We start from the raw sequence: 27388 nt of genomic DNA on the forward strand, positions 1-27388 counted from the left end.
AGGATAAGTAGGGTAAGAAGGTGGATAGTACAGAACTCAGATTGAGAAGATGTGCCATACTGAGTCCAAAGAAAGAAGACTCTGTATTGATTCTTAGATTAAGAAGATGTGCCATACTGAGTCTAAAGAAATAAGACTCTGTATTGATCTTTTAACACATATGCTTGCTAGCAGAGGAATTAAGGTTACTCCCAGTCAGATGTAACATTTTATACAAGAAATACGTCCATGCTTTTCTGAGGAAGGAAAGGTGCCCGAAAGGTAAATGTAGAGGCATGGGAGAAGGTAGGCCCAAGGAGCCTTATCCTTAACCCCACTGCAGCCTTTCCACCCCGGGAAAGTGCAGGATTGGCAAGCTCTCCCTGGGGTGATAGATCAGGACTCAGGTAATAGCGGAAAGCGCCAATCGTACTCTTAAAATGGATACAAGAGAGCATTTGGGGTTTTTCTTTTTAATGCCTGCTTTTAAAAAATAAAAAAGGGGGAATTTGCCGGGAGCCAGTCCATCCTTGCTGTTTCAAGGGACCTGGCATATATGGCATACTGTTCTTAATATGTTTGCTCACCTTCTTGGCACTATGTGTTTTAACCAAGGTCGCCTCTCTGAGAAAGGTTGTTTCCCCAGGTAGGGATTTTCCCCTGAAGTTAGGGAGGGAATAAAATCCCTTAACTAAGTGCCAGGCGGGTAATTAATCACTTTAACTACGAATAATCATGTTTAAGCTACATAATCTTTACTCCCTGGAATGGAGATAAGATACGCCCTAACCTTTGTAATAGAGATTGATAGGATTGAATCAACTGGTATAAATACAGATGTAATAAGACAGCAAGACACAGAACTTAGGAGACAGAGAGAGAGACAGAACCTAGGCACAGAACCTACACAGAACGTTCTCGAGAGACAGAAGAACTTTGCTGGAGAGAACATGGCAAAAGATCCTGGACAGAAACTGGCCTCAGAACCTAGAGACAGAACCTAGCGAGAGAACATGGCAAAAGATCCTGGACTGAACCTGACTACAGAAATTGGCAAGAGAACCTGACTAGAACCTGGTGACTGAAACTGGCTGGAGAACCTGGACAGAACCTGGCTGGAGAACCTAGCAAGGGAACATGGCTACAGACCCTGGCTGGAGAACCTGGAGAACCTGGCTGGAGAACCTAGCAAGAGACCATGGACACAGAACCTGGCTGGAGATCCTAAACAGAACTTCGCTGGAGATCCAGACCAGAACTTGGCTGGAGATCCTGGCTAGGCTGCTGATCAACTGAACGCTGTCTCCGTGTCACTCCTTCTTCGCCGACTCCGTCCACACCTTTGGGGACCCCTGGACCTGCTGGGGTTGGACCCCGGCAGCTTAGACCTGCTCCCGGGTGGCAGAGGGCAGGCCCAATCCCTAGGTGCAGCCCCTGGTCGGGCTCAGAGCAGGGCTGATTGGGGAGTTGGGGCGCCACCACCTGTCATGCACAGAGCAGGGCGGATCGGGAGGTTGCAATGCCACCCTCAGTCACGCTCAGGGTAGGGCCGACTGGGGGGTTGGGGCACCGCCCCCTGTCACACTCAAGGCAGGGTCGATGGGGAGGTTGTGGCGCCACCCTGTCATGCACAGAGCAGGGCCAATCAGGGGGTTGGGGCGCTTCCCCCCGTCACGCACAGAGCAGGGCCCATCAGGGGGTTGGGGAGCTCCCCCCGTCATGCACAGAGTAGGGCCGATAGGGGAGTTGGAGCACCGCCACCTGTCACACACAGAGCAGGGCTGATGAGGGGGTTGGGGCACTGCACCCTGTCACACTCAGGGCAGGGCCGATGGGGAGGTTATGGCTCTACCCCGTCACACACAGAGCAGGGCCTGTGGGGGCTGTGGGGGTTGGGGCGCCGCACCCTGTCACACACAGAGCCACAGGGCGATCAGGGGGTTAGGGAGCTCCCCCCTATCAGGCACAGAGCAGGGCCGATCAGGAGGTTGGGGCGCCTTCCCCTGTCACGAACAGAGCAGGGCGGATAGGGAGGTTGTGGCCCTGCCCCCTGTCACACACAGAGCCGCAGGGCGATCAGAGGGTTTGGGCACTGCCCCCTGTGACGCTGATCCCAGTGCCGGGAGGCCTCGCGGCTCCGCTGATCCCGGTGCTGGGAGGCATATTACCCTTTTACTATATAGGATAGAGGCCTGGTGCACGGGTGGGGGCCAGCTGGTTTGCCCTGAAGGGTGTCCTGGATCAGGGTGGGGGTCCCCACTGGGGTGCCTGGCCAGTCTGGGTGAGGGGCTGAGGGCTGTTTTCAGGCTGGCGGGTGATGGAAGCTCCCAACCGCTTCATTTTTTCTTTTTTCTTTTTTTTATTCTGGGCCAGCTTTAGTTCTGAGGCTTGGCTCCAGCTCTTAGGCCTCAGCTGCTGAAAGCAGGTATCTGGTTTGTTTGGGTTCTATAATCGAAACACTGTTTCAACTCCAGCTCTGAGATCCCGGCTGGCTGGAAGCAGGTTTCTGGGGTTTTGTTTAGCTTCTATATTTGTAACAATGTTTCAAACTGCAAGCTCAGAGGCCAGCAGCAGCAGGCGGGGAATGTTGGAGTCTTCTGTCACTGAAGCAAGCAAGCCTCATTTTCGCTTCAAGCTGCCTGGCTGTCGGCCGTCATCTTGGCTGGCAGTTAATTTGCATATCGCCCTGATTAGCCAATGGGAAGGGTAGTGGAGGTACAGCTAATTCCCATGTTTCTCTTTTATTAGATAGGATGGTTTTCATTTAGTTGTCTTTAATCAATAGGTCACTAAAACTTAAAATGAGTTTACCACTTGCAAATTATAGAGCCAATTTTAAAGCTAATCATTACAGTTGTTTTCTCTGTAGATTCTGCAGTTTCAGGGATCATGACTTTATTTCTCATGTCACCAGGCCTTTATGCTGCCTCCCTGAAGAGCTGCTCAATGAAGGCTCGGGCCTGACAGACTGGCATGTGGCTCAAAGAGAATACCTTAAAGTAATCACAAATAACGGTGACAAGAAATAAGTGCTCTCTGTTACCAAATCAGTCATCCCACAGAATGAAACTTCTTTCTCAAATATTTTCCTAGACTAGAGGCAATACATGAGCTTCTGAAATGAATACACATGCTCTGCCAATGGAGTGTGACTTCCTTTTTATAAAATCATTTAGGTAAAAAGTGACAATAGAGGCATATGAGAGGAGGGCATTTATTTTTACTTTTAAAGTGAACAAGAAAAAATATTTCAAGTAATTTCTCTTATCCCTAAGTTACCTTCTAAAATTGACTATATGTGATAAGGAGAGACCTTATTAATATTTTTTAATTTTCTTTATTCCAACAGGACAGGATAATTCCCCTGCAAATAAAAGAAATCACTCTCAGAAGCACATATACAAGATTAAGAATCATATATATTTTTATGAAAGACTTTTTGAGCCAACAATACTAACCTTAAGGTTGGATAAGCAGTTGTTGAGGAAAATGTGCCACCTGTTCAGGAACAGCTGCTTCTGACTGACACAGAGCAGACAGGTGACCAGGGGGTACAAGGCCTGAGGAAAAAGAAGATAACATTACCAGAGGATTATAGTCCAACCAACCAGGTAACACAAGTTCTCTGGAACCTCCTTATGTGGCCTGTATGGGCCAGAATAAATAGGGTCCTTATGACACAGAGGTGGATATTTCACAAAGGCTTTCTGATAACAATGGGGATGAATAATCTAGAGTTATATATTGTGCACAAGTTTCATGTACAATAAGTAAAATCTGATTTATTGATTTCGTCTTCACTTCTGAATTTTAAACATAAACTCATTTCTTGGTGAGAGCATATTTTTTCCATTGAGTTTTAGAGACAGTGGAGGGGGGGGGGGGGGAGAGAGAGAGAGAGAGAGAGAGAGATTGGTTGTTTCCCACATGCACACAAACCAGCAACCTGCAACCTAAATATGTGCCCTAGACCAGAATCGAACTTGGGACCCCTCAGTCTGTGACTGACACACTAACACAGAGAAAATCGGGGTAGGGACAAACTCTCTCTCTTTTTTTTAATCACTTTTAATCCTAAGAAGGAAAGGAGGAAGGCACACTAATTTTGAAAATGTTACTGGATTTTTTGCTTTTAAAGCATCTACTAGTTTGTCCCTGACTTAGAGGTAGGTGTATATATTTTCTTTTGCATGTTACCTTTCTGTAATTAAACAAGATTCCTAAAAGAAATGCTATTGCATTGGTAAACTCCACCAAGACAAATTTAACCACAGAAGGAATTTCTTATGACTGAATAAACAGAGGTGCTACTGTGCTTTTCCAGCCTAAATGGGCCAGTTGCCTGCAGCAGCTGAAGAAGACAGAAAAGCTAATGGGCAACCACCCAAGAAATATACATGCAGACCTGACACCACTTTGCTGAACCAGAGGCCATATATCTTTATGGCTCCCCCTGCTCCAAATTAAGGCTAGTGAATATTTAAAAATAATATTACTGGCTTGTCCATAAATTTGAATTAGCAAAAAAGCAATTGCCACAATGAGATTCAGTGCTTAACAATTCATTAACTTCTTTTTAATTTACTTTATTTTATTTTTTGTTATTAAAATAATCACAGTTTTTTTTCATTCCAACAATTTACGAAAAGTATGTGCACACATATACATATTTATGGACATGGCTTAAATATAAAATCATTGTGGGATGTGAACTGGTGGGGGAATAATACTAGATTTCAATTTAAGATTTAACAAACTCAGAAGTAGTTGATTTTATATTGTAATTCTAGGTTCAATTAAGTTTCTGATACCTCAATATTTCTTTTAAAAAATATTTAAATCATTTTTTGTTTTTCAATTACAGTTGTCATACATTATATTAGTTTCAGGTGTATACCCAGTGATTAGACATTATATAACTTTCTAAGTGATCAACCTGATAAATCTCATACCCATCTGATATCATACATAATTATTAGAATAGTAGAGGCCCAGTGCACAAAATTCGTGCATGGGGGGGGGGTCCCTCAGCCTGGCCTGCACCCTCTCCAATCCGGGACCCCTCGGGGGATGTCTGACTGCCTCTCGCAATCCGGGACCACTGGCTTCTAACTGCCTGCCTGCCTGATCTCCTCTAACCCCTCTGCCTGCCTGCCTGATTGCCCCTAACTGCTCCCCTACCAGCCTGATTGCCTTAAACTGCTCCCCTGCTGGCCTGATCACCCCAAACCGCCTCTGCCTCACCCCACACCCAGGACCCAGGATTCTCTCCTTCAGCCGGTCTCAGGCACCTGGGACCCGAGCTTTCCTCCCTCTGGCTGGCCACAGGCACCCAGGACCTGGGCCACTTTGCTCGGGCAGGCCGCAGCTGCAGGGGACTGTGGGCAAGCAGCTTCTCCTGGGATGCAGCCGCAGGTGCCCAGGACAGCGGGGCAGGCAGCTTGTCCCTCTCCTGGGCTGCAGGCGCAGGCGCTGGTGCCCGTGACCATTGGGGTGGGCAGCTTGTCCCTCTTCTGGGCTGCAGGTGCAGGCACAGCCGCTGGCGCCCAGGACTGTGGGGCGGGCGGCTTGTCCCTCTCCTGGGCTACAGCCTGGCTGGTCCCCATTCCTCTCTCCCCAGTGTTGAGTGTCTGAGCTGTGACAGCGTGAGGGAGTGATGACCATTTGCATATAGCTCTTTATTATATAGGATTATTGACTATACTAGAGGCCTGCTGAACAAAATTCAGGCATGGGTGGGTGGGGGGGCGTCCCTCAGCCCGGCCTGCACCCTCTCCAACCTAGGACCCCTTGGGGAATATTCAACTGCTAGTTTAGGCCTGATCCTGCAGGGACAGTCCTCTCACAATCTGGGACTGCTGGCTCCTAACCGCTCAGCTGCCTGCCTGCCTGATCACCCCTAATCACCTCTGCCTGCCGGCCTGATGCCCCTAACTGCTCCCATGCCTACCAGATTGCCCCTAACTGCCACTGCCTGCTGACCTGATTGCCCCTAACTACCTCTGCCTTGGTCCCCGCTACCATGGCTTTGTCTGGAAGGACATCCGAAAGATGTCTGGTCTAATTAGCATATTACCTTTTTATGAGTATAGATTCCCTATGCTGTACTTTGCATCCTCATGACTCTTCTGTAACTACCAATTTGTACTTCTTAATCCCTTCACCTTTTTCACCCATGCCCCCAACACCCTTCTCATCCAGCAACCATTGAAATGTTCTCTATCACCATGAGTCTGTTTCTGTTCTGTAAATTTATTTTGTTTTTTAGATTCATTTGTTGATAGATATGTATTTATTTATTTTTCTAAGTAATTTAAAAAATATTTATTGTTGAGGGTATTACAGATATCCCCTCTTTCCCCCCCATTGCCCCCTCCGCCCATTTCCTGCCCCACCCCAGGCTTTCACCACCTTACTGTCTGTGTCCATAGATAAGATCTTTAATTAATCTCTTCCCATCTTCCCCTCCTCCCTTTCTTCTGAGATTCATCAGTCTGTTTCATGCTTCCATGCCTTTGATTGTTTTATTCACCAGTTTATTTTGTTCATTAGATTTCCTGTTCATTTATCTTGATTTTTAGATTCGATTGCTGGTAGATATGTATTTGTTGCCATTTTATTGTTCATATTTTTTATCTCTTCTTCTTCCTCTTAAATAATACCCTCCGACATTTCATATAATCCTGGTTTGGTGGTGATGAACGCCTTTAGCTTTTTCTTGTTTGTGCAGCTCCTCATCTGACCCTCAATTCTAAATGAGAGCTTTGCTGAGTAGAGTAATCTTGGTTGTAGGTCCTTATTATTCATCACTTTGAATGTTTCTTGACACTCCTTTCTGGTCTGCAAAATTTATTTTGAGAAATCAGCAGACAATCATATGGTCACTCCCTTGTAGATAACTAACTGCTTTTCTCCTGCTGCTTGTAAGATTCTCTCTTTGTCTTTAACCCTTAGCATTTTAATTATGATGTATCTTGGTGTGAGCCACTTTGGGTTCCTCTGTGCTTCCTGGACTTGTAAATCTATTTGTTTTCACCAAGTAAGGGAAGTTTTCTGTCATTATTTCTTCAGGTTTATTTTCAATATCTTCCTCTCTCTTTTTCTTCTGGTACCACCATAATGCAAAAGTTGATATGCTTGAAGTCCCAGAGGCTCCTTACACTATCTTCATATTTTTGGATTCTTTTTTCTCTTCTGATTGGGTATTTTTTGCTTACTCATATTCCAAATCGTTGATTTAATTCTCAGAATCTTCTACTCTACTGTTAAATTCATGTAAATTGTTGTTTATTTCAGTTAGAGTATGCTTAATTTCTGACTGGTCCTTTCTCATGTCTTTGACATTCTCACTAAGATCCTTGAAATTCTCATGAAGATCCTTGAGTAACCTTATAACCATGATTTTAAACTCGTATCCAGTAGTTTGCTTGCTTCCATTTCTTTCATTTGGGACATGTTTCTTTGTCTATGCATTTTGGCTGCTTCCATGTGTTTGTTTCTATTTACTAGGCAGAGCTGCTCTGTCTCCTGAAATTGGTAGATGATCTTGTGTGGTAGGTGCTTTAGGGCCCAGTAGCTCAGCTTTCGCAGTCACCTGAACTGGGCACCCTAAGTGTGCTCCTGTGTGGGCTCTGTGCACAGTCTTATAGTTGACCTTTGATTGCTGTTGGCATCTCTGGGAAGAGCTGACCTCCAGGATAATTGGCTGTGAGGACCAGCTACGACTACAGTGAGAGAATTGCTATGCAGGAGATGAAGCAAGGTAGGCTGGTGCTAGCAGTGGTTCTCAACCTTGGCTGCACATTAGAATCATCTGGGAATCTTTTTAAAATCCTGATTTCTGGGCCTCATCCTCCGGAAATTCTGTTTCTTTGTTACTAATTGTGTGGCCCCACCCCATAACAAAGAAACAGATTTTCTGGAGGATGAGGCCAAGAAATCAGGATTTTAAATAGATTCCCAGGTGATTCTAATGTGCAGTCAAGGTTGAGAACCACTGTGCTAGAGTCAGGTCTCTATTGGGCCTTTTATTGATAGGTTTGGGGCACGTTGTCATCAGCTGCAGCTTGTTTAAGAGATTTTAGCAAAGTCTGAACCTTGATCCAGGACAGGCCATTCATATGAAAAAGCTGCTGCAAACAGCTTGGGTGGGGCTGCAAATTTGATGGGGTGGGGTCTCAGGAATCCACACGTTGGAAAAAACAATGTGGGCCACATTAATTGAGACTCAGATATGGCTGCCAGTCAGCCCTGTGACAGAGTTGGCCCCAGCACAGGAACAATGACCCTTGTGAGCACCCTAGACTGGAAGAAAGCCTTTCCTGAGTCCCTACCCTGATGCCAGGCAATAAATCCTGTTCCTCCTATGTGTCTGGGTCCCCCAAAGCCACCTGGTGCTGGAGCTCCAAAGAAGCAGGACCATGTAAGTTTGTGTGTGAGCCCTTTAAAAGGAACACCTGTGTCACTCAGCCAAAATTCCTGCTGTTTTTTACAGCTCAAAGTTATGGGGACTTCTCTTTCCAGCTCTGGAACCCTGGGCTGGGGGGTCTGGTGTGGGGGTTGGGACCCCTTGCTCCTCATGGGCAGCCTCTGCAGTAATGATCTCCCTCCCGATTAATAAAACAGAACACATGGGGATTGGACCAGTCCCTTCTGAGCCTCTGCCTCTCCTCTCAGTCTCAATGTGCTTTTTTCTTTAATTCTCTAGTTATAAAACTTCAATTCAGCCAGCTTTCAGGAAGTTCTGAATGATAGTTAGTCTATATTTTAGTTGTAATTTTGATGTGGTTGTGAGAGGATGCAAGTACAAGTGTTTATCTACACTGTCATCTTGGTTCTCTTTAGATTTGTATTTATTCCCATGTTTTTCTTTTTCTTCTTAAAGAAGACCCTTTAATATTTCATGTAATACTGGTTTGGGGGTGATGAAATCTTTTAGCATTCTCTTGTTTGGGAAGCTTTCTATCTGACCTTTGATTCTAAATGATAGCTTTGAGGTAACTCCATACTGCTTTCCACAGTGGCTGCACCAGTATGAATTCCCACCAACAGTGCAAGAGAATTCTCTTTTGTCCTCATCCTAGCCAGCATCAACACTTTCTGTTTGTGGATTTATTGATGATAGGCATTCTGGCAGGTATGAGGTGAAATCTCATTGTGGTTTTAATTTGCATTTCTCTAATGATTAATGAAGTTGAAGTTTTTTTCATATGTCTATTGACCATCTGTATGTCCTCTTTGGAGAAGTGTCTATTCAGGCCCATTTTTAATTGGATTTGGGGGTTTTTTTTTGGTGTTTAATTTTATAAGTTATTTATAAATTTTGGATATATTAACCCCTTATCACATGTATTATTGGAGGATATGTTCTCCCATTCAGTGGGTTGTCTTTTCATTTTGTTTATAAAAAGTTGTGCAAAAACTTTTTAGTTTGATGTAGTCCCATTTGCTTATTTTTTCCTTTCATTTTCCTTTCCCAAGGAGATATATCAGCAATAATATTGCTATGAGAAATGTCCTAGATTTTACTGCCTGTTTTCTTCTAGGATTTTTATTGTTTCAAGACTGACAAGTACCATATAATTTACTTATCCATGGAATCTAATGAATAAAATTAACTAACAAACAAAATAGAAACAGAACCATAGATACAGAGAACAGATTGACAGCTGTCAGAGGGGAGGGGGCAGGTGGCTGGGTGAAAAAGGTAAAGGGATTAAGTAAAAAAGCAACCTCAGAGACACAGACAACAGTGTGGTGTAGGGCAGGAGCACAGACTGAGATATGCATATAACATTTATTTACACAGCCCGACTGGCGTGGCTCAGTGATTGAGCATCAACCTATGAACCAGGAGGTCAGGTTTGGATTCCAGGTCAGGGCACATGCCCAGGTTGTGGGCTCGATTCCCAGTGAGGGGCATGCAGGAGGCAGCCAACCAAATGATTCTCTCTCATCATTGATGTTCCTATCTCTCTCTCCCTCTTTCTTCCTCTCTGAAATAAAAAATCTTTTAAAAATATATTTTCACAAATGTTAAGTAAATACATCTTAATTCTACCACACACACTAATACCACATATTCCATAATCTATAAAAAAAACAACAACCCACATTTACCTATGCTGCCATTATAAATGAAAGCCTACTTTTCTTTTATAATCTACTAAATTTTAAACTTATTTTTGAACTACTGCTACCATTGAGTGCAACTCTAATTCAGGCCAGAAATCTAAAACAAAAAACAACAACAAAATCGCACAACCAAGCATCAGTCACAATGACCACAGAATGTAGACAAATGAGCAAATTTGCCAGCAAAGCAACTCAGAGTACCTGCTTAAATAATGGTGGCAATGTTCACACTTTGAAGACTAGCATCAACCATGCCAGTAACCAGTGACCTAAGCAAGCTTCTCCTTCACCCACACTGTGGCAATTATAGAAGGTAAAACACTGACAGATTCATAAATCAGAGCTTTATTTACCACTGAGAGCAAAAGGTAGGAATTCAAAAGAACTTTCTATGCTGCTCTTAGTATAAAAGCTTTTCTAGAAATTGTTTTCTCTGCCTTCTGAGAACCTTTCTTATGGGGAATTATCTGTGTCCCAACTCTCCCTCCTGCCTGGATACACTTTGGTTCTGAATATGGAATAGGAATTAGCTAGAGAAGACTCTTGAGGACTGAGAAGAGAAACTATGACTGTAAACTTCAACCTTCATGGAAAAATACCTAAACATTAAAACAAAAATTAGTTAAGGCAATCTCAAAAACAAACAACACAATTCTTAGGACTAGAAGGGTCATCCAAGGTGACATGGCCTAATTCCCTTATGTTATCATGATTTAATCATGGTCAATATTGAGTGCAAGCTCCAAATTGTGAAATACTACCTTTCTTTGAGGTAGTGTTAGATAATTCTCCTGTCAGTGGAATGCTTGTGACTCCTGAATGGATTCCAGCCTAGGAGTCAGTCTCTGCAGTTTTGGGTTTGGGACTTTCTCATAGTTACTAACCAAGGAATGCTTCTTTCGAGAAGAAAGTTCCAGCGTGGTATCATATAGACTTTCAACAAAGTTTCTAAGGCAGGGGACATTGACTTCATTTTTAACAGCCTGTAACAGAGATGCATGTTAATACTATATTAATTAAATTGTTGGTTATCAAATCCAGTTTGAAGAAGTTCTTAGAAATGAAAATTTAACAACTCACAGCAGCAACTGGGACAAGAATTTCAACAAAAAGCCCGGCCAGGGCATGCTTGATGTCTTTGTCTTTGACCTCCAGGAAATAATGTGCACATTCCTGGGAAGCAGAAAAAGAGTGAAGGACAGGAACATAGACTGAGATATGCATATAAAATGTATTTACACAAATTTAAGTAAATACGTCTTAATTCCACCATCCATACTAACACTGTATATTCCATAATGTATAAAAAACCCCCATGAATTTAGCATTTACATTAAAATTAACAATGGCCCCAATGACATTTTCCAAGGCTGGTTTTCTCACTCCCCTCCTACTTCCATCTCAAATCACTAAGTTGAAAGGACAAAGCACTACAATCAGCAAGCAGACATTCATCAGCTAGCTGCCTTTCTGGTTGATTCAATCAGTCATTCATTTCCAACAAACTTCTATTGACTACTTACTATGTGTCATGCCCTGAGCCCTAGATTGACCCCAAAACACAGACCCCCAGAGAAGGTAAACATGGGAAGAGAGGAAGAGGAAATTATATTTTCTTGAGGCCCTGACATCCCTGGGTACAGAGCTATTTACTTGCTAGCCTGAATTTTAAGTGTGTTTATTATTCAGACAGTTTCACAAGCAAGTCTGGAAGCCTTTCCTTCCCTACCTTAGACAAGGAAACCTTTGCAATAGTTTCCTTAAGCAAGGATTTCTTTGCCTGTGGACTGCTGTTAATGAAAGGATATTTTGGGTTGCCCAGGGATCTAGTAGGAGTTGGCCTGTCCCGAATTCTGCCAGCTCCTTTCTCCTTCCCGGCCTTGGTAGTAACTTACTGTGGTCTTTATTAGGTATTGTTTTCATGGAAGAGTCAAAGGCTACATGTATATGTTAATATCTATATTAGCTACTACCACTTATTTTCAGTCAACATTGGGATTATCACCAATAATAGTTACTTAAGTCCCCAGTCTATCAATATCATACTAAAACCTTAGCCCAAGATAGTCACTGCCAGCATGGAAAGCCACTGACAACAGAGGGGAGCTTTATGGTTCCCAGCACTGTGACCCTTTTCCTACATTATTTTGCATGTGTATAAAAATACTCTCTCAAATCATCATTCAAGTACATAGATACATGAATTAGGTGAGAGGGATAAAAATAATAATAGTTTTATTTTTAATAATAGCAGTTACTGAGAATTCTCAGAACCCCTGTCTAAGGTTAGTGTCATTATCAGCACTTTGCAGATAGGTGAGTGAGGCCTGAGATGGGAAGGTGGGGGAAAGATTAAGTCTGACTTGCCCAAGGTCACAGAGCTGGTTAGTGCTTAAGCTTGAATTCAAACCCAAGAAGTTTGATACACAGCCTATATTCTTTTTTAAAAACAGCCTTTTTGAGATATAGTTAACATACCATGCAACTCACCTATTTAAGTATATTTTCTGTATATTCACTATTGTAAAACTGTTAGGGGCAAAAATAGAATATTGGGACTAGCTATGATTACAGGAAATATTAATCATGCTCTATTAACCATGATTGCTTTGTGTTGGTTAAAGAAAGGACATTCTAACCTGGCTGGGAGTTGTATGCCCCTGTGACCTGGGAGTCAACCTTGGACCTGGGAGTCAAACTTGGAATTCGGTTCATTCTCATTCAAGACCTGCCTATTATCTTGGAAAGATTTAACAACTTTGTTGTCCAAACAATGGAATCCCACCCAACCTCCTACTTCCCCATATCTGTAATCCCTACTTCCCCATGTAATCTTTGTCCTATCCTATATAAGCAGCTGTTTTATGGGGGTCTGCAGAGCAGATTTTTGTGGATGACCTGCTGCTCTCCCACCACTGCCTGCATTATTGGAATAAATGCTCATATATGATTCAACCCTATCTCTGCTTAATTGGTTCAAGTAGTGACAGGCAGCATGGACCCATTGATTGTCTCGTTACAAAACTATCACCACAGTCAAACTTAGAAACTTTTCATTATCCTCCAAAAAAACTTTGTCCTCCTTAGCAGTTTCCCTACTCACACTCCCTTCCTCCAGCCCTATACTTTCTGTCTCTATAGGTTTGCCTATTATGGGTATTGCCTATAAATGGAATCATATATGTAATCTTTTGTGTCCAATTTCAGTTACCATACTATGTTCAAGGTTCATCCAAATTGTAGCACTTATCAGTACTTCATTCCTTTTTATGGCTAAATAATATTGTAGACCACATTTAATTTATTCATTCATCAGTTGATAAACATTTGGGTTGTATCTACTTTTTTGCTGTTATGTATAGTGCTGCAATGAACATTTATTTGCATTCATGTTTTTGTGTGCACATATATTTTCATTTCTCTTGGGTATACACCTAGAAGTGGAATTGCTGGATAATATAGTAATTATAGATTTCACCATGTGAGGAGCTTTCAAAATGTTTTCCGAAGCTACTGCCACCAGCAGTGTATGAGGGTCCCAATTTCTTGGCATCTTCTTGCTCATACTGTCTTTCTTTAAAATATATTTTTTTATTGATTTCAGAAATGAATAAAAAGGGAGAGAGAGATAGAAACATCAATGATGAAAGAGAGTCATTGATCGGCTGCCTCTTGCACACCACACATTGGGGATTGAGCCCGCCTTGTGCTCTGACTAGGAAGCCAACCCTGACCTCTTGGTTCATAGGTCAGTGCTCAACCACTGAGCCACATCAGCTGGGCAACACTATCTTTTTTATTCCAGCTGGTATAATGGATATGAAGTGGTACAGGCTATATTCATAGCCACTATATCTTAGCTCTCACTAGGTCAGATTCAGAGCAGCATTAAAAGTATCCCTTCAAATACTAAAGTTTTGTAAACTTAATAGCTGTATATTCTGTGGAATCCTCATTAACAACAATTCCTTTGTTAGCACATAATAATAAACACTGTGTAACTGACATCTAAACCTTTATGGTTTGGTTAATTTTCTAAATTCCTTCTGATAGTATGAATAAAAAGATCTCTTCATTATTTAAAGTTCTGATGCCTATGAATTAGCATAGCCAACTAATGCTATTAACTCTAAACAGTAAAAATATTAGCTATATTTTATTTACAGAACAATATGTAGCCAATGGATAAGAAAGAGAGAGAGAGAGAGAGAGAGAGAGAGAGAGAGAGAGAGAGAGAGAGAAATATGGAGAGAGAGAAAAGGTTAATAAATAAGACATTCCCCTGGACACCCTGCTCCAAAGTTGATGTGAAGTTTGAAAATAAAATTATATGCCTGCAACTCTATTATTTGGTTACAAAGCCCTTTCTGAATTATTAAGGAAAAAGTAGGGCTTTTTTTCCACCTTGACAAGTAACTGGGTTTTTACATTCCAGGTGAGTTACTTTGAGGAAGGAAGTCACTCAAACAGATAGCCCTTGGTCTTTCTGCTGAAGATATTACCTGCATAAACTGAAGAGAGGCCTCAAAGTCCTCCACTGGGTACATCTTAATCCGAAAGAATTTCATCCCCATTATCAGGCTGATGATGCTTTGAACAACATATGGGCTCTGCTCCTTGTGTCGTAATTCTTTGAGCTCTGCCATAAATTTCTTCTTCACAGAATGGAATCTAAGAAGAGAATATGAGTGATTTATCAAATAATGGGTAGGAAAGTGACTGTAATGGAGGCCTCCAGCATCTCGGGGTGACAAGGAACAAGGATGGGGGTCCTTCAAATCAATCAAAGTACAGTGTCTGAGATTTTGAAAGGAGTTGGTATTGGGGATTTGGTAGAGTCCCATCTTCTCCCTTGTTATTCCATAAATACACATCTCCTTCAGGCTAGAGATAAGATCCAAGGTTACCTAGCTACTCTCAAAATACTACAGATCTTAAATCGAGTTCCATTTCTTCAGGCTTAGCAATTTCCAACACACTTGCAGACCCCAAGGACCTGAAGCATCAGTGGTGAGCATATGAGCAATAATAGCATGCCAGGCTTGCTAGTTCTGACAGTGACAGGGAATAATGCTCAGGAAAATGCCCACATCCACTTCCAAAGTTTTAAGTTGTTGTTTTATTTATAGTTTTAAGTTTATGATTATTGAAGAAAATATTTTTAGTTTAAAAGAAAATCTAGCAATGGGAAAATTTAAATCAGCTCTAGAAGATAAGTTCTCTACTACATGGGAAAAGATCCAGTCCTCAAGGAATTTAAGGCATTTGTATTGCTTGAAAATAAAATAATATTAATAATCAATAATATTAATTACAACATTATTATGTAGGATTAAAAAAAGAATAGATCTTAGGATGCAAGGTGGTAGCAAATCTTCAAAGTACCTGAGGATGAGGGACTATAAACACAGAAGTTATCCAAACTATTTCTGAGATAGGCAGTTTCACAGTTAGTTAAAAAAAGAAAACACAAGGAAATTGTTGTAAGAGTCATGATACTGTATTTGGTTTCCTGAGACCATCAGCCTGAGGTTCTGCATAAGTTAAAAGGGATAATTAAGAATAAGGTGTGATTGGAGAGGGCAATTATGATGATAGAAGTTAAAGGCCATCTAGTAGAGCCTCAGAAGTATGGAACAGCAACTCTTGATACCCCAAAGTAGAAATTTTAGGACAAATTAAGGGGGAGGTAAAATATAGATACTGTTTCACTAAAAGGCAATGACAGGAGTGTATGACTGAGAAGTTGGGTACAAGGGGCGTCTGACAGCTGGCAATTTTCTAGTTCTCAGCTTGGGTGGAGGAAGTGACATGGTATTCATTTGGTAACATTTGGTTAAAATTGTTTGTCTTGTTCTAAACAATGTGTGGATTTTTTTTCTTTAGGTTTGCTATATATATATATTTCACAATAAAAAAGATTTTTAAGAAGACAATGGAGCAGAAAATATAAATTCCAAACTCCAATGTCATCATTCTTTTCTACTTCTTAGAGTAAAAGAATAAAATTGATGATGATAACCACAAATAGCAGTCAGAGCTTACAATATGCCAGGCAAAGTTCAGTGAACTTCACATAGGGTAACTCATTTAACTCTCACAACCACTCTAGTGGGATACTATTATTATGGCCCTTTTACAGAAGAAACACTGTGGCAGAGGTTTTGTAATAGTCACATAGCTGGCGGAGCCAAACTTTTAAGCAAAATGTCTGGCTGTAGAGGCCATGCTGTTAACCTTTATGCTATAGTATGTCCAGACCAGTGGTTCTCAAAGTGTGGTTCCCAGATCAGCATCACCTGGGGACTTGTGAGAAACACATTCTCTGGCCCACCCCAGACTTCCAGAACAAGAAACTCTGGGGGTGAGTCCAGTCATCCTGTTTAACAAGCCCTATAGGTGAATCTGATGTGCTAAAGTTTCTAAGGTACTGGTATGAATCAGGAATAACAATCCGATACATTTGTAAGATGGTGTATATTTAATGTACCTTACATACACTCTTACATTTTTATCTTCACAACAATCCACTGAGTCAGGCAGTGAATGCATTTCCACTTTACAAATGAAGAAACAGATCTGGAGACTAAAGTGACAAAGACAAGACTCAAACTCAGGTTGTTCTGATGCAAATTCCAGGAATTTCCACTATAACACAGCTGCATAGTTCATGACAGTCACGAACTATGAAATGTAGCCCCTGCCCTATCTAGAACAGTGTACAGTTTAATTGGGAAGATAAAATAATGTATCCTTGTCAATGAACCTTGTGAATAAATAATAATAATAATAATAATAATAATAATAATAATAATAATGTGGTGTGTTAGCATGTGTCTGGAACTTTGCCTTGATCTCTCTGATCCTTCAGGGAGGTTGAATGATCCAGGCCAAATCACTTTCTCATATCTTCCATTGTCTTTTATGTGAATAATATACTTAAAGGCAGGTAGAGGGCACTGGAGAATAAAGAGACTCTTTCCAACTGGATAATTAGAGATTTCAGAAGGGATCTGACTATCTAGAAGGACAAGCAGAGGTCTTTTGGCAGAGATGGGGGGAAGGCAGGGAGAAGAAATGGCATGGAAAGCCATGAAAGTGACTTTCAATCAAGATTATAAAAATTAATAATGAAATATGAGAGCTTAAAAAATTAATTAATCTTACATGTTATATTGTTTGAAAGATCACATGATACCTAAGAAAGTTTTCCATTTCTTTTTCATAACTGAAACAAGGAGAGGTAGGAAAAGGCAGGTTATTTGTATAACCCACTATTTCAATATTCTCATGAGCTAATAGTTAAAAGTCTATCTCTCATTTGAAAATAAATATGGCTATCTTTTACTTAAAAAAAATCCAAAATGACATAAGCATGTTATTTTAACATAAAAATATTCCTAAAATCTATTTGTACTAAAATCTATATTCCCTTAAGATAATTTCAGGGGAAAAAAAACTTCTCTTCAATGACCGTGCCTTTAATATTTAGTATTATCTTTAGTAAAAACATTAGCTAAATGACATTCACATACAAATAACTTCTGCTTTAAAATGAATAGTACATATTTTAAAGTGAGAGTAAGAATATATACATTAAGATTGTATCACATAAGGAGAAAGTAGTTTTGAAATCTATGAATCTTAGAAGTAATCATCAGTATTTAAATGAATATGTCATATTTTAACAACAACAAAAAACTCCCTACCTTAAAATACCTAATTTTAACTTAATTGACTTTAACAAAGTTAACACTATAGGTGAATACTACTTCATAGTGAAAATGTTTTCCCTGAAGGACAATAATTAAGCACATCATCACTATTAAGATTAATAATAGTCATTCTGTTAAGACTAAAGTAATATTAAAAACTAAAGTTATATTGAAGAAAATATTTCATATGCATTATCATTAGGAACTAGATACAAAATCTTAAATTAGAATTGTTGTATTACCCAAGTTTATTTTATTTTATTTTTTTTATTTTTTTTTAAATATATTTTATTGATTTTTTACAGAGAGGAAGGGGAGAGGGACAGAGAGCTAGAAACATCGATGAGAGAGAAACATCGACCAGCTGCCTCCTGCACACCTCCCAAGTTTATTTTAAAAGAGATAACCACCTGTACCTGATAAGCAAACACCCCTTTTCCCCAAGAACAAATGAAGCATTAATTCCCAAGGCAGTGATAAAGTGAGTCCTGGTGATGTGATTATTCCTAGTATGATACCAGTTCAAGACTGTACTGTCTATCAGTAAAGGTTAATTGTCCATTGATTGTGATGAGCATATATTACTGTGATTAACTACAGGAACTCACTGGCCAAGTGGTTCTCCTGTGATGGCAAAGTATTGGAGCCTTGTCCAAATAGAGACACCTCTTACACTCTACTATTGCAGAATTAGGACAAATATTGACATCATAAAAGTATAAAAAGCCACTGTTGGCAAGAAAAATTGGCTTGGTGTATCATACAGCTAACCAAATATGGCAATTCCTACAACTTTAGAGTATTGTTTAGTTATGGCATTGGTTCTCAATTCATTCAGAACTAACCCCAAATTGAAGTAGCTAAGAAAGGCCATTCTAGACGTAATGAATACTGTTATGCATAATTCACAAAAACTAAGAAAAACACAAGATGTTATTTTTTGCATATTAAACTTCATATGGACTGATGAACCATAATGATTACAGTGGGCTATATTAAATAAAGTACAATGTAGTCTCCTGCAAAATGGCCCAGATAACTCTACTGTTTAGTTCTAATGCAAGCTTTAGCCAGTTTTTTCTTTCCTCTGTTGCTGTCAGTCTTTGACCTTCGCAGTTCTCATGGGCATGAGTGTACCTACCTCTCGTCCATCTAATACTCATGTTTCATGTGTTAGAAAAAATGGGTAGTTCAGATAAATAGATAAATTGGGTCAGATTAAGTCATGCCATGGGGTTTTTTGGGTCTATTCCTGAGTTCCTGTCTATGTTTTGGCTAGGTAAGATTGCTAAATAAGTACTTCAATTAAAAAAAAAATTGGGTATTTCCATGATACTAAGTTAGGAAATTCCATCTCTTAAAGATAAACATCTCTTTCAGAAGGTTGCATTTCTCAAAGATCAGGGCAGCACTGCTGCTTTCAGCTGGCTTCTTGCCTTGGGTTCCCATTAGGTCCGTAGCTCATTTTGCCTAACTAGGCATTCAGGATCTTGCCCGATCTGCCTGAGGGTGGAATAAGATGAAGATGGGAAAATAGGGTGTAACATCACTTTTGGAAGAAGTATACTATTGCTAATAATCTAACACCACTTTGTTCTAGCCTGCTAAGTAGTGTTACGGGGCCAGATAAATTTAGCAATGACAATTTTCCTCTGACTTGTTTCCATGACAGAGTATGGGACATTTTTAGCTCAGCTGAATTAAGTAAGCTCTATAGTAAAGGGACATTCTAGAATGGAATTTTCCCACTCATAGATTATGATATCATCTATGAATATAGAAAACAAAACATTTTAGTATATGTTCTGCTGAAGCTAGCACAACAAAACTTTTAAAAATGATTAACTTCTTTGGAATATTTGGGCAAAGATAAAAATAATTTGATTAGACCATTTCTTTATTTGATGCAGTCATATGAAACTCATGAACTCTTGGTAGGATCTGACCCAACCGTCAAGTGAAAAAAAATAACAAAGCAAACCAATTGGAAAAAGACTTGTATTTGCCTTGGGGAAGCTTTTAGTCAGTTTCAGAGACAGGGCACACACAGCAAAACAACCCTAGCTTCCTGTAAGTTCACTCATGTCTCCTTCCTGAGAGTAAGGTGGAGGGATGGCATGAGTTGACAGAAACATCCCTGTTCTTGTGGTAAAGGTTTCTGACTGACATTTACTTACTTAGCTTGTGCCAGCACTCCAATGACTTCTGCATACAGGTCTGCCACAATGTGCATATTACCAGTGTTAGGACCAAGGTACCTAAATAAAATATAATTAGACACATTAGGGGTCCCTGGTCATCTAAAACTTGATTTAGTTTTAGCACCCAATCTTGTCAAAATTCTAAAGTGAGAAATTACTTTACCCTTCTTTGTATTTAAAGTGCTTGAAAGCCAAGTTAATAACGTCATGTATTAAACTGTCTAATACAGGATGAAGTGGAATCTGGAAAAAAAAAAAGAGATGGCTCTTAATTTGAAGGGAATATTAAAGATCAAATCAATAACAGTACTTCCAATAACTGTATATGGACTTTAGCAATTAATAAATATAATTCATATGACCCAGTACTTGAAATTCAAAAATAATTAAAAACTTAAGTAGTTTTCAGATAAGTAAACTATATATAAAAGTAACATTAAATTACTGACCTGTTTTAAAACTTCTATTAATACTAAAGAAAAAATAAAATCAATGGCGAGGTCCCGTCTTTCCATTAAATAATCTCGTTGCTGTTCATCACTGTAAAATTTTAAAAAGTCACATTAATTGGCATTGAAGATATTGTGAGTGATATAATTCATTAAAAACTAAGGACTCATCCCAATGGGCTGCAAACCATTTTTGATATTATAAGATTGCAGTGGTAAATACAGTATTTGCTGAAGCTAACCCTAATACTCATGTACAGTGAACAAACACTGAATCAGAATATTTGACTGCAAATTTTACATTTTCAACCATGCCAACTTGAGTAGCTATTTGTGAATCTATAACCCCATCTTGTCAGCTTTTCTAAGGTATGTTTCAACCCAGGAATTCTATCATTTGAAAAGTGGATACAAACATAAGACAGAGTTACCATACTAGAGGTGTACAGTGAAAGCATCTTGTGAAAGGAGCTAAATAACGTAAGGACATAACATGATTAACAATTGGAACGGAACTATAGGGGTGAAGAAAGGATCAGCATTTATTTTTTTTGCCCTGTCCCATTCTTTTTGACCTTTGTCCCTTGATACTTATGAAAAGAGGAAAGAAGAAGTGAGAGGGTATTGGAAGAGAGAGACTGAAAAACAGATGGAAGAAGCGGTAAAAGAGGCAAAGTGGAGTTATTTGAACTCATTCAAAAGTCGGGGAGCAAAACTAGCACTGCCCGAGGATGGAAATGTAAGTCTCTCCCATATCTTATGCTTATTTAACATACTGACTGAGGGCTAATTTCGATTGAACAAAGAAAGAAAATGAAATGATTGCTGAGTTCCCCGGCAGAGAAGCAAGAATAGTGGCTAAGAGCATTGGCTTTGGTATGAACCAGTCCTGAGTTAAAATTATGCCTCTTCTACTTATCAGCAATGTCCCTATCTATGAATGGAAATACTAATAGCAATTATATAAAGGTTTACTTGAGTACTAAATAAGATAAAGCAGTTTACTCTCTCGAACACACAACTGCTCAATACTTGTATCTATATATATAAAAAGCTAAGTGACCGGCCGGTAGGTATGATGCGCACTGACCACCAGGGGGCAGATGCTCAACACAGGAGCTGCGGAGCAACAGCAACTTTGCAGAGTGCCCCCTCGCACTCCGGACACCTTGGGGGATGTCAGGCTGCCGGTTTCAGCCCAATCCCTGCAGGCCAGGCTGAGGGACCCCACCTGCCAGAAAGACCCTGCTCACTCTGCAGACACCCTTCGAGCCCTGGCACCACCACAGGTGAGGCAGGCCAGGGAGGGACTGCAGGAGGTTGGCTCCAGGGCATGTCTGGCTTCTCTTGCTCAGTCCCACCCCACCGGCCACCTTCTAATTAATTTCCTTTCAATGTACACCAATTCGTGCACCTGGCCTCTAATATTAAATAAAGCAATGAGAAAGAATGGCAGGATTTGGACTTGTCAGGCATATTTTCAAAACAAGTCAAGACTATTTTAAATACGAAATTTTTTTGTCTTTAGTCCAGAGGAAATGAGCAGAAAGGAAGATGATATTTAAGCTATAAAAAATAACTTCTGGAGGAGCTCTGTAACCATCAACAAGTCAAATTAAGGCTGGTGGATGACAGGATGGGTTAACAAGGGAAGCTGCAGCCTTGACTTTCAAGGGGAAATGTAGTGACAGGGTCAGAACTCCTTCATTCAGGATCATTTATGAACAGTCCTGCCAGAAGGAGAAGAAGTGAACTGAACAGAACCATCTATCGGAAGCCCTTCAAGACCCACCAGAAGAAGAAAGTGCTACTGCCAGTTGGGAAAGAAGAAAATATGTGGAAATATATTTAAAAAGAGGGCATTCACACATCTAACCTAAAGATTATATCATGGAATATGGGAACAAGAAGCTTAATGACCAAATGGAAGGAGAACTCCCAAAGATGGCCAGCAGCAGTAGAGAGAAAATGTTTGTGTTGGATGGCTCATCAGGGTCTTCAAAGGGGGCCAGAAGACCTTGAGAAAGTAGCAGTTCTTGGTAGAAAAATATTTTTTAAACTCTTAAGTCTGTCTTATTTATTAAGCCCATGATACTTTCAAATAAAAGTAAGACATATACTTTTCCAATAATGAATTCAACTTTATTGCTTGTTTGAGGTCTAACTTTCAGGAGCCAGAGGCATTTGACAAATTTATTTGGCAGTCAAAATGTTGATATTATACTAATCCTAGAAAACATAACCCAAATACACACTTGTCACATTTGACTGTTTTCAGTTGTTCATGCTTCTCCTGAAAGCTCCTCTTTTCTTTTCTTTTTTTTTTTTTTAGTAACAGAAACTCACACTATTGGCTACAGTATGCTTTGGAGACCCTGATTCTGTTGGCTTTCTCCCAAACACACACACACACTCTCTCTTGTTTAAACTTTCAAATGCTACTGAGTTGAATTTTGCTGTCCTGATTCTGTATTTGATCCCTGCGATTACTTTGATCTCCTGAAAATAATCAGTAGCATGATAAAAAAAAAAAACCCTATTATTTTCAATCTATCAAGCAATCAATTAATGAAAAATCTAATTTTAGTAACTAAGCTCTGACAAAACCAAGGAACAAAACTAAAACTCACTTAAGTCAACTCAACAAAATCATCCCACTTCCTACCTCCAGGAAAGTTTTAATAATGTCTCTTCATAATCTAACAGGTAATGTGAGAAATATAATAAAATGATTCCATTAATTTAATAACCACACAGTCTCAATTTTCAGACACAAGAATTGAATTTCTACCTGTAAAATTTGATACATTTAAAAAGTATTTATGAAGAGAGATTGCTAATTGGTATGGAGTTCCTTTATGGTACAGTGAAAATGTTCTGGAATTAGATAGTGGTGATGGTTGCATAATCTCATGGATGTACCAAAAACACAGAATTATACACTTGAAATGGGTAAATTTTACTGTTTGTGAATTATATTTCAATAAAAATTCCCTCTTTAACTAAAAAATTTTCTCCCCCAAACAAAATGATAAATAAATGATTGAATATTGCATAAAGTCACATACATTATAAAATGAAATTACAAGTTTGGATGAATTGTAATTTGGTAAAATTACAGTCTCCTATTTCAAGAGATGTCTATATTTAAAAAATATTAGGAGTGTCAAGAAAAATGAAAGGGATAAATTACTTATAAGTAGTAATTAATATCTGATTTTCTGAGTGATTTCAGTTTACTGTCTTTAAATACATAAAAACATGCATAACCAATTCATGTGGAGAAATCTAGTCTCTTTTGAAATAATCTTTTTTTAAAAAGATAAATGTATTATATGAAAACATGCTCAAAGTCACTGATCATCTAAGAGATGCAAATCAAAACGATAATGAAGTACCATCTCACATCTGTCAGAATGGCTATCATCAACAAATCAACAAATGACAAGTGCTGGAGAGCATGCGGAGAAAAAGGAACCCTCTTGCACTGCTGGTGGGAATGCAGACGGGTACAGTCACTGTGGAAAATGGTATGAAGTTTCCTTAAAATTAAAAATGGAATTCCCATTTGACCCAGTAATCCCACTTCTAGGAATGAATCCCCCAAAATCAGAAACACCAAGCAGAAAGGATATATGCACCCCTATGTACATAGCAGCACAATTTACAATAGCTAAGATTTGGAAAAGCCTAAGTGTCCATCAGCAGATGAATGGATTAAAACGCTGTGGCTCATCTACACAATGGAATACTATGCTGCTGTGAAAAAGAAGGAAATCTTACCATTTTCAACAGCATGGATGGACACAGAGAGCATTAATCCAAGTGAAATAAGCCAGTCAGCGAAAGATAAATATCACATGCTTTCACTCATTTGTGGAATATAATAAACAAAAACTGATGAACAGAAATAGATCCAGAGACAGAGACATCGAACAGGCCGTCAAAACTCAAAGGGAAGGCAGGAGAGGGTGGGAATGGGTGGAGTAAGAGATCAACCAAAAGACTTGTATACATGCATATAAGCATAACCAATGGACACAGACAGTAGAGGGGTGAGGGCATGTGCTGGGGGTGGGGTGGGGGGGTGGGAGTGGCCAGGGAGAGGTCAATGGGGTAAAAGGAGGCATATGTCACACTTTAATCAACAAAGAATAAAAAAAGATAAATGTATTAAAGGAGGTTGATTTAAAACATATGAAATTACATTTATTTACCTAAAATTTGTAGAAACGTATATTCATTGGACAGTATAAGAATTTCAAGTTTTGTGGCTGCCAAGGTACTCATGCAGCAGCAAGTTCTACTCTCCAAATGCAAATAACAAATAAACAAAATTCTTTGATAGAACAGAAGTTAGAGATGCTATAATCTGACTTCCCCACTTTGCTCATGAAGAGGCTGAGGTACAAAGAGGTGGTTAGTTGCCCAAAGTCACATGGCTAATTAGTGGCAGCTCCACGACTATGGCTAATGTCCAACCCAGCATCTTTTCACAGTACACTGGGCATTCAAGGTTACTGAGAAGAACTAAAACATCCAGGCAGTGTCGTGCAGGGCAAGCAGCAGCCCTTCTGCTTTCAGGTGTAGACTGGAAGCGAGAGGGCACAGAAAAGGTATGAGGGTAACCTTGGCCCCTTACACCTTGCCCCACCAATGTTGAAATAAGGCCCTGTATGAATTTTCAACCTATGACAGCTGCCAGTGACTAGTTTCCCAAATGTGCCACCTGCCAAATAAGGAGCTCCTGCACCTGCTAGGTATCTGTGCGAAGAGGCAGGAATACCTAGATGCCTCTTAACTCTCATTTTGATTTACATTTCTTAAACAAAATGAAAGAAAGAAGGAAGGAAAGGAGGGAGGGAGAAAGAAAAAAGAAAAGAAATATAAATAAAAAGAAACCATAATTCTCAAAATCCTTATGCAAAAGAAATGTACCTTTTTGATTTATTGCTTGTTCTTGGTCTGTATTCGTGTGATTCATCCTCAATGTCATTTTGCCTTTTATACCAGTCAAACAATGTGCGCAGAATGGAAGGCAGGCAGTACTCAGAAAGAGAGCTCATTGAGCTGATGACCTATAGAGAAAAGCAGGTGATTAAAGCAGCAATTTTCAAACTTTTTCATCTCAGGGCACACATGAACTAATTATTCTCCAGCACAACCAAAAATATTTTTTTTGCTGATCTGACAAAAAATAGGTATACTTTTGATTCATTCACATCGGATGGCTATTGTTCTGTTGGCTATTGTTATTTTTTTATTTGACAATCTAAGGGAAAAGAGGTCAGTGCCCCTGACCAAATAGTCAGGTATTGTATGTTTTAAAAATTCTTATAGCACACTGGTTGCAAATTGCTGGATTAAATGCTTTGGAGGCACTGTCAATTACTGAGAAACTTTTTATTTCACAAATAAATCCAAGACACAGTCACAACAAAGTTTTCTTATTTATCACAGTCCTTCCTTTAATAAGGACAGTAACGTGTCCTTCTTAGGTCCTCAAAAATACTGTTCTATAAATAAACTAGAGGCCCAGTGCACGACATTTGTGCACTGTGGGGGGGCAGGGGGTCCCGCCTCCGCCGCTGCGATCACCAGCATCAGCCCAGCTTCTGGCTGACCACCAGGGGGCAGGTCTTGCATTGAGCATCTGCCCCCTGGTGGTCGTTGCACTTCATAGCAACCGGTCATTCCATTTGGTTGATTTGCATATTATCCTCTTATTACATAGGATACTAGAGGCCTGGTGCACAAAAATTTGTGCACTGGAGAGGCGGAGTCCCTCAGCCCAGCCTGCCCCCTATCACATACTGGGAGCCATCAGGGATGTCATACTGATGGCTTAGGCCCGCTCCCTGCTCCCCTTGGGGAGCGGGCCTAAGCCACAGTCTGGCCTCCCTTTGTGGTAGGCGTCCAGGCTGATCAGGGGAAGACACCAGCCCCATTACCCCGCTGTTGCTGCCACTGCCAGTCACCACAGCCACCAACCCACAGCCACCAAGGTGTTTTCATCAACATGGACTCCAGTCCCTTCACCATGAAAAAATGACAGCTTTATTTAGGCATTTTCAAGATGTGTCTTTCATAGGATATGACATTTCTTAGCCCTCCAGCAATGGATCTTCCTTTTTTTCTCCAGGAGTGTGGTAAAAAACCCTAGATCACCTTATTGGATACTTATTACCCAGGTTACTAAGACTATTACCAGTGACATACAGGGAGCTTAGCCAATGAGCAGTCAGAAAAAGTGTTTCCTCTGTGGTTCACACCAATTGCCAGCATGGCCCCTGCCCAGGCCAAACGCCTCTGGCCGAGGCATTGGTCCTGGGCAGAGGACCCCTAGCTCCCGCAATCATCCGCTCTGCCCCTGCCCAGGCCTAACACCTGTTGCAGAGGCATTAGGCCTGGGCAGGGGACCCCCAGCTCCCGCAATCGCTGGCTCCCTCCCTGCTCCCCGCCATCGCTGGCTCCGCCCCTGCCCAGGCCTAATGCCTCTAACCAAGGTGTTAGGCCTGGGCAGGGGACCTCCAGCTCCCCCTCATCTCTGGCTGTGCCCCTGCTACCCGCCATTGCCAGCTCCGCCCCTGCCCAGGCCTAATGCCTCCGACTGAGGCATTAGGCCTGGGCAGGGGACCGCCAGCTCCCCAAGATTGCCGGCTCTGCCCCTGCCCAGGCCTAATGTGTGTGGCCGAGGCATTAGGCCTGGGCAGGGGACCCCAGCTCCCGCAATCACCGGCTCCCTCTCTGATCCCCGCCATTCCCGGCTCCCTCTCTGCTCCCCACCATCAGCAGCTCCACCCCTGCCCAGGCCTAATGCCTCTGACCAAGGCGTTAGGCCTGGGCAGGGGACCCCCAACTCCACCCCTGCTCCCTGCGATACCTGTGATTGCTGGCTCTGCTCCTGCTC

General features: G+C 40.7%; 1 protein-coding gene across 4 annotated transcripts in view; it reads right to left on the reverse strand.

Moving 5' to 3' along the window:
• Window positions 1–27388, reverse strand: part of FRY (FRY microtubule binding protein) — a gene marked incomplete at its 5' end in the record, with an annotated part of 453417 nt that overhangs the window by 253770 nt on the left and 172259 nt on the right. For all 4 annotated transcript variants that reach the window (XM_081083582.1, XM_081083581.1, XM_081083584.1 and 1 more), the window contains 8 exons: window positions 3438–3539; window positions 10998–11096; window positions 11194–11286; window positions 14616–14784; window positions 20006–20086; window positions 20193–20272; window positions 20479–20569; window positions 25417–25556. In XM_081083582.1, coding sequence (XP_080939708.1) covers window positions 3438–3539; window positions 10998–11096; window positions 11194–11286; window positions 14616–14784; window positions 20006–20086; window positions 20193–20272; window positions 20479–20569; window positions 25417–25556 — 855 coding nt within the window. The remainder of the gene's footprint in view (window positions 1–3437; window positions 3540–10997; window positions 11097–11193; window positions 11287–14615; window positions 14785–20005; window positions 20087–20192; window positions 20273–20478; window positions 20570–25416; window positions 25557–27388) is intronic.

Source organism: Myotis nattereri, assembly GCF_964212035.1.
Source record: "Myotis nattereri genome assembly, chromosome: 2".
Classification (NCBI taxonomy): domain Eukaryota; kingdom Metazoa; phylum Chordata; class Mammalia; order Chiroptera; family Vespertilionidae; genus Myotis; species Myotis nattereri.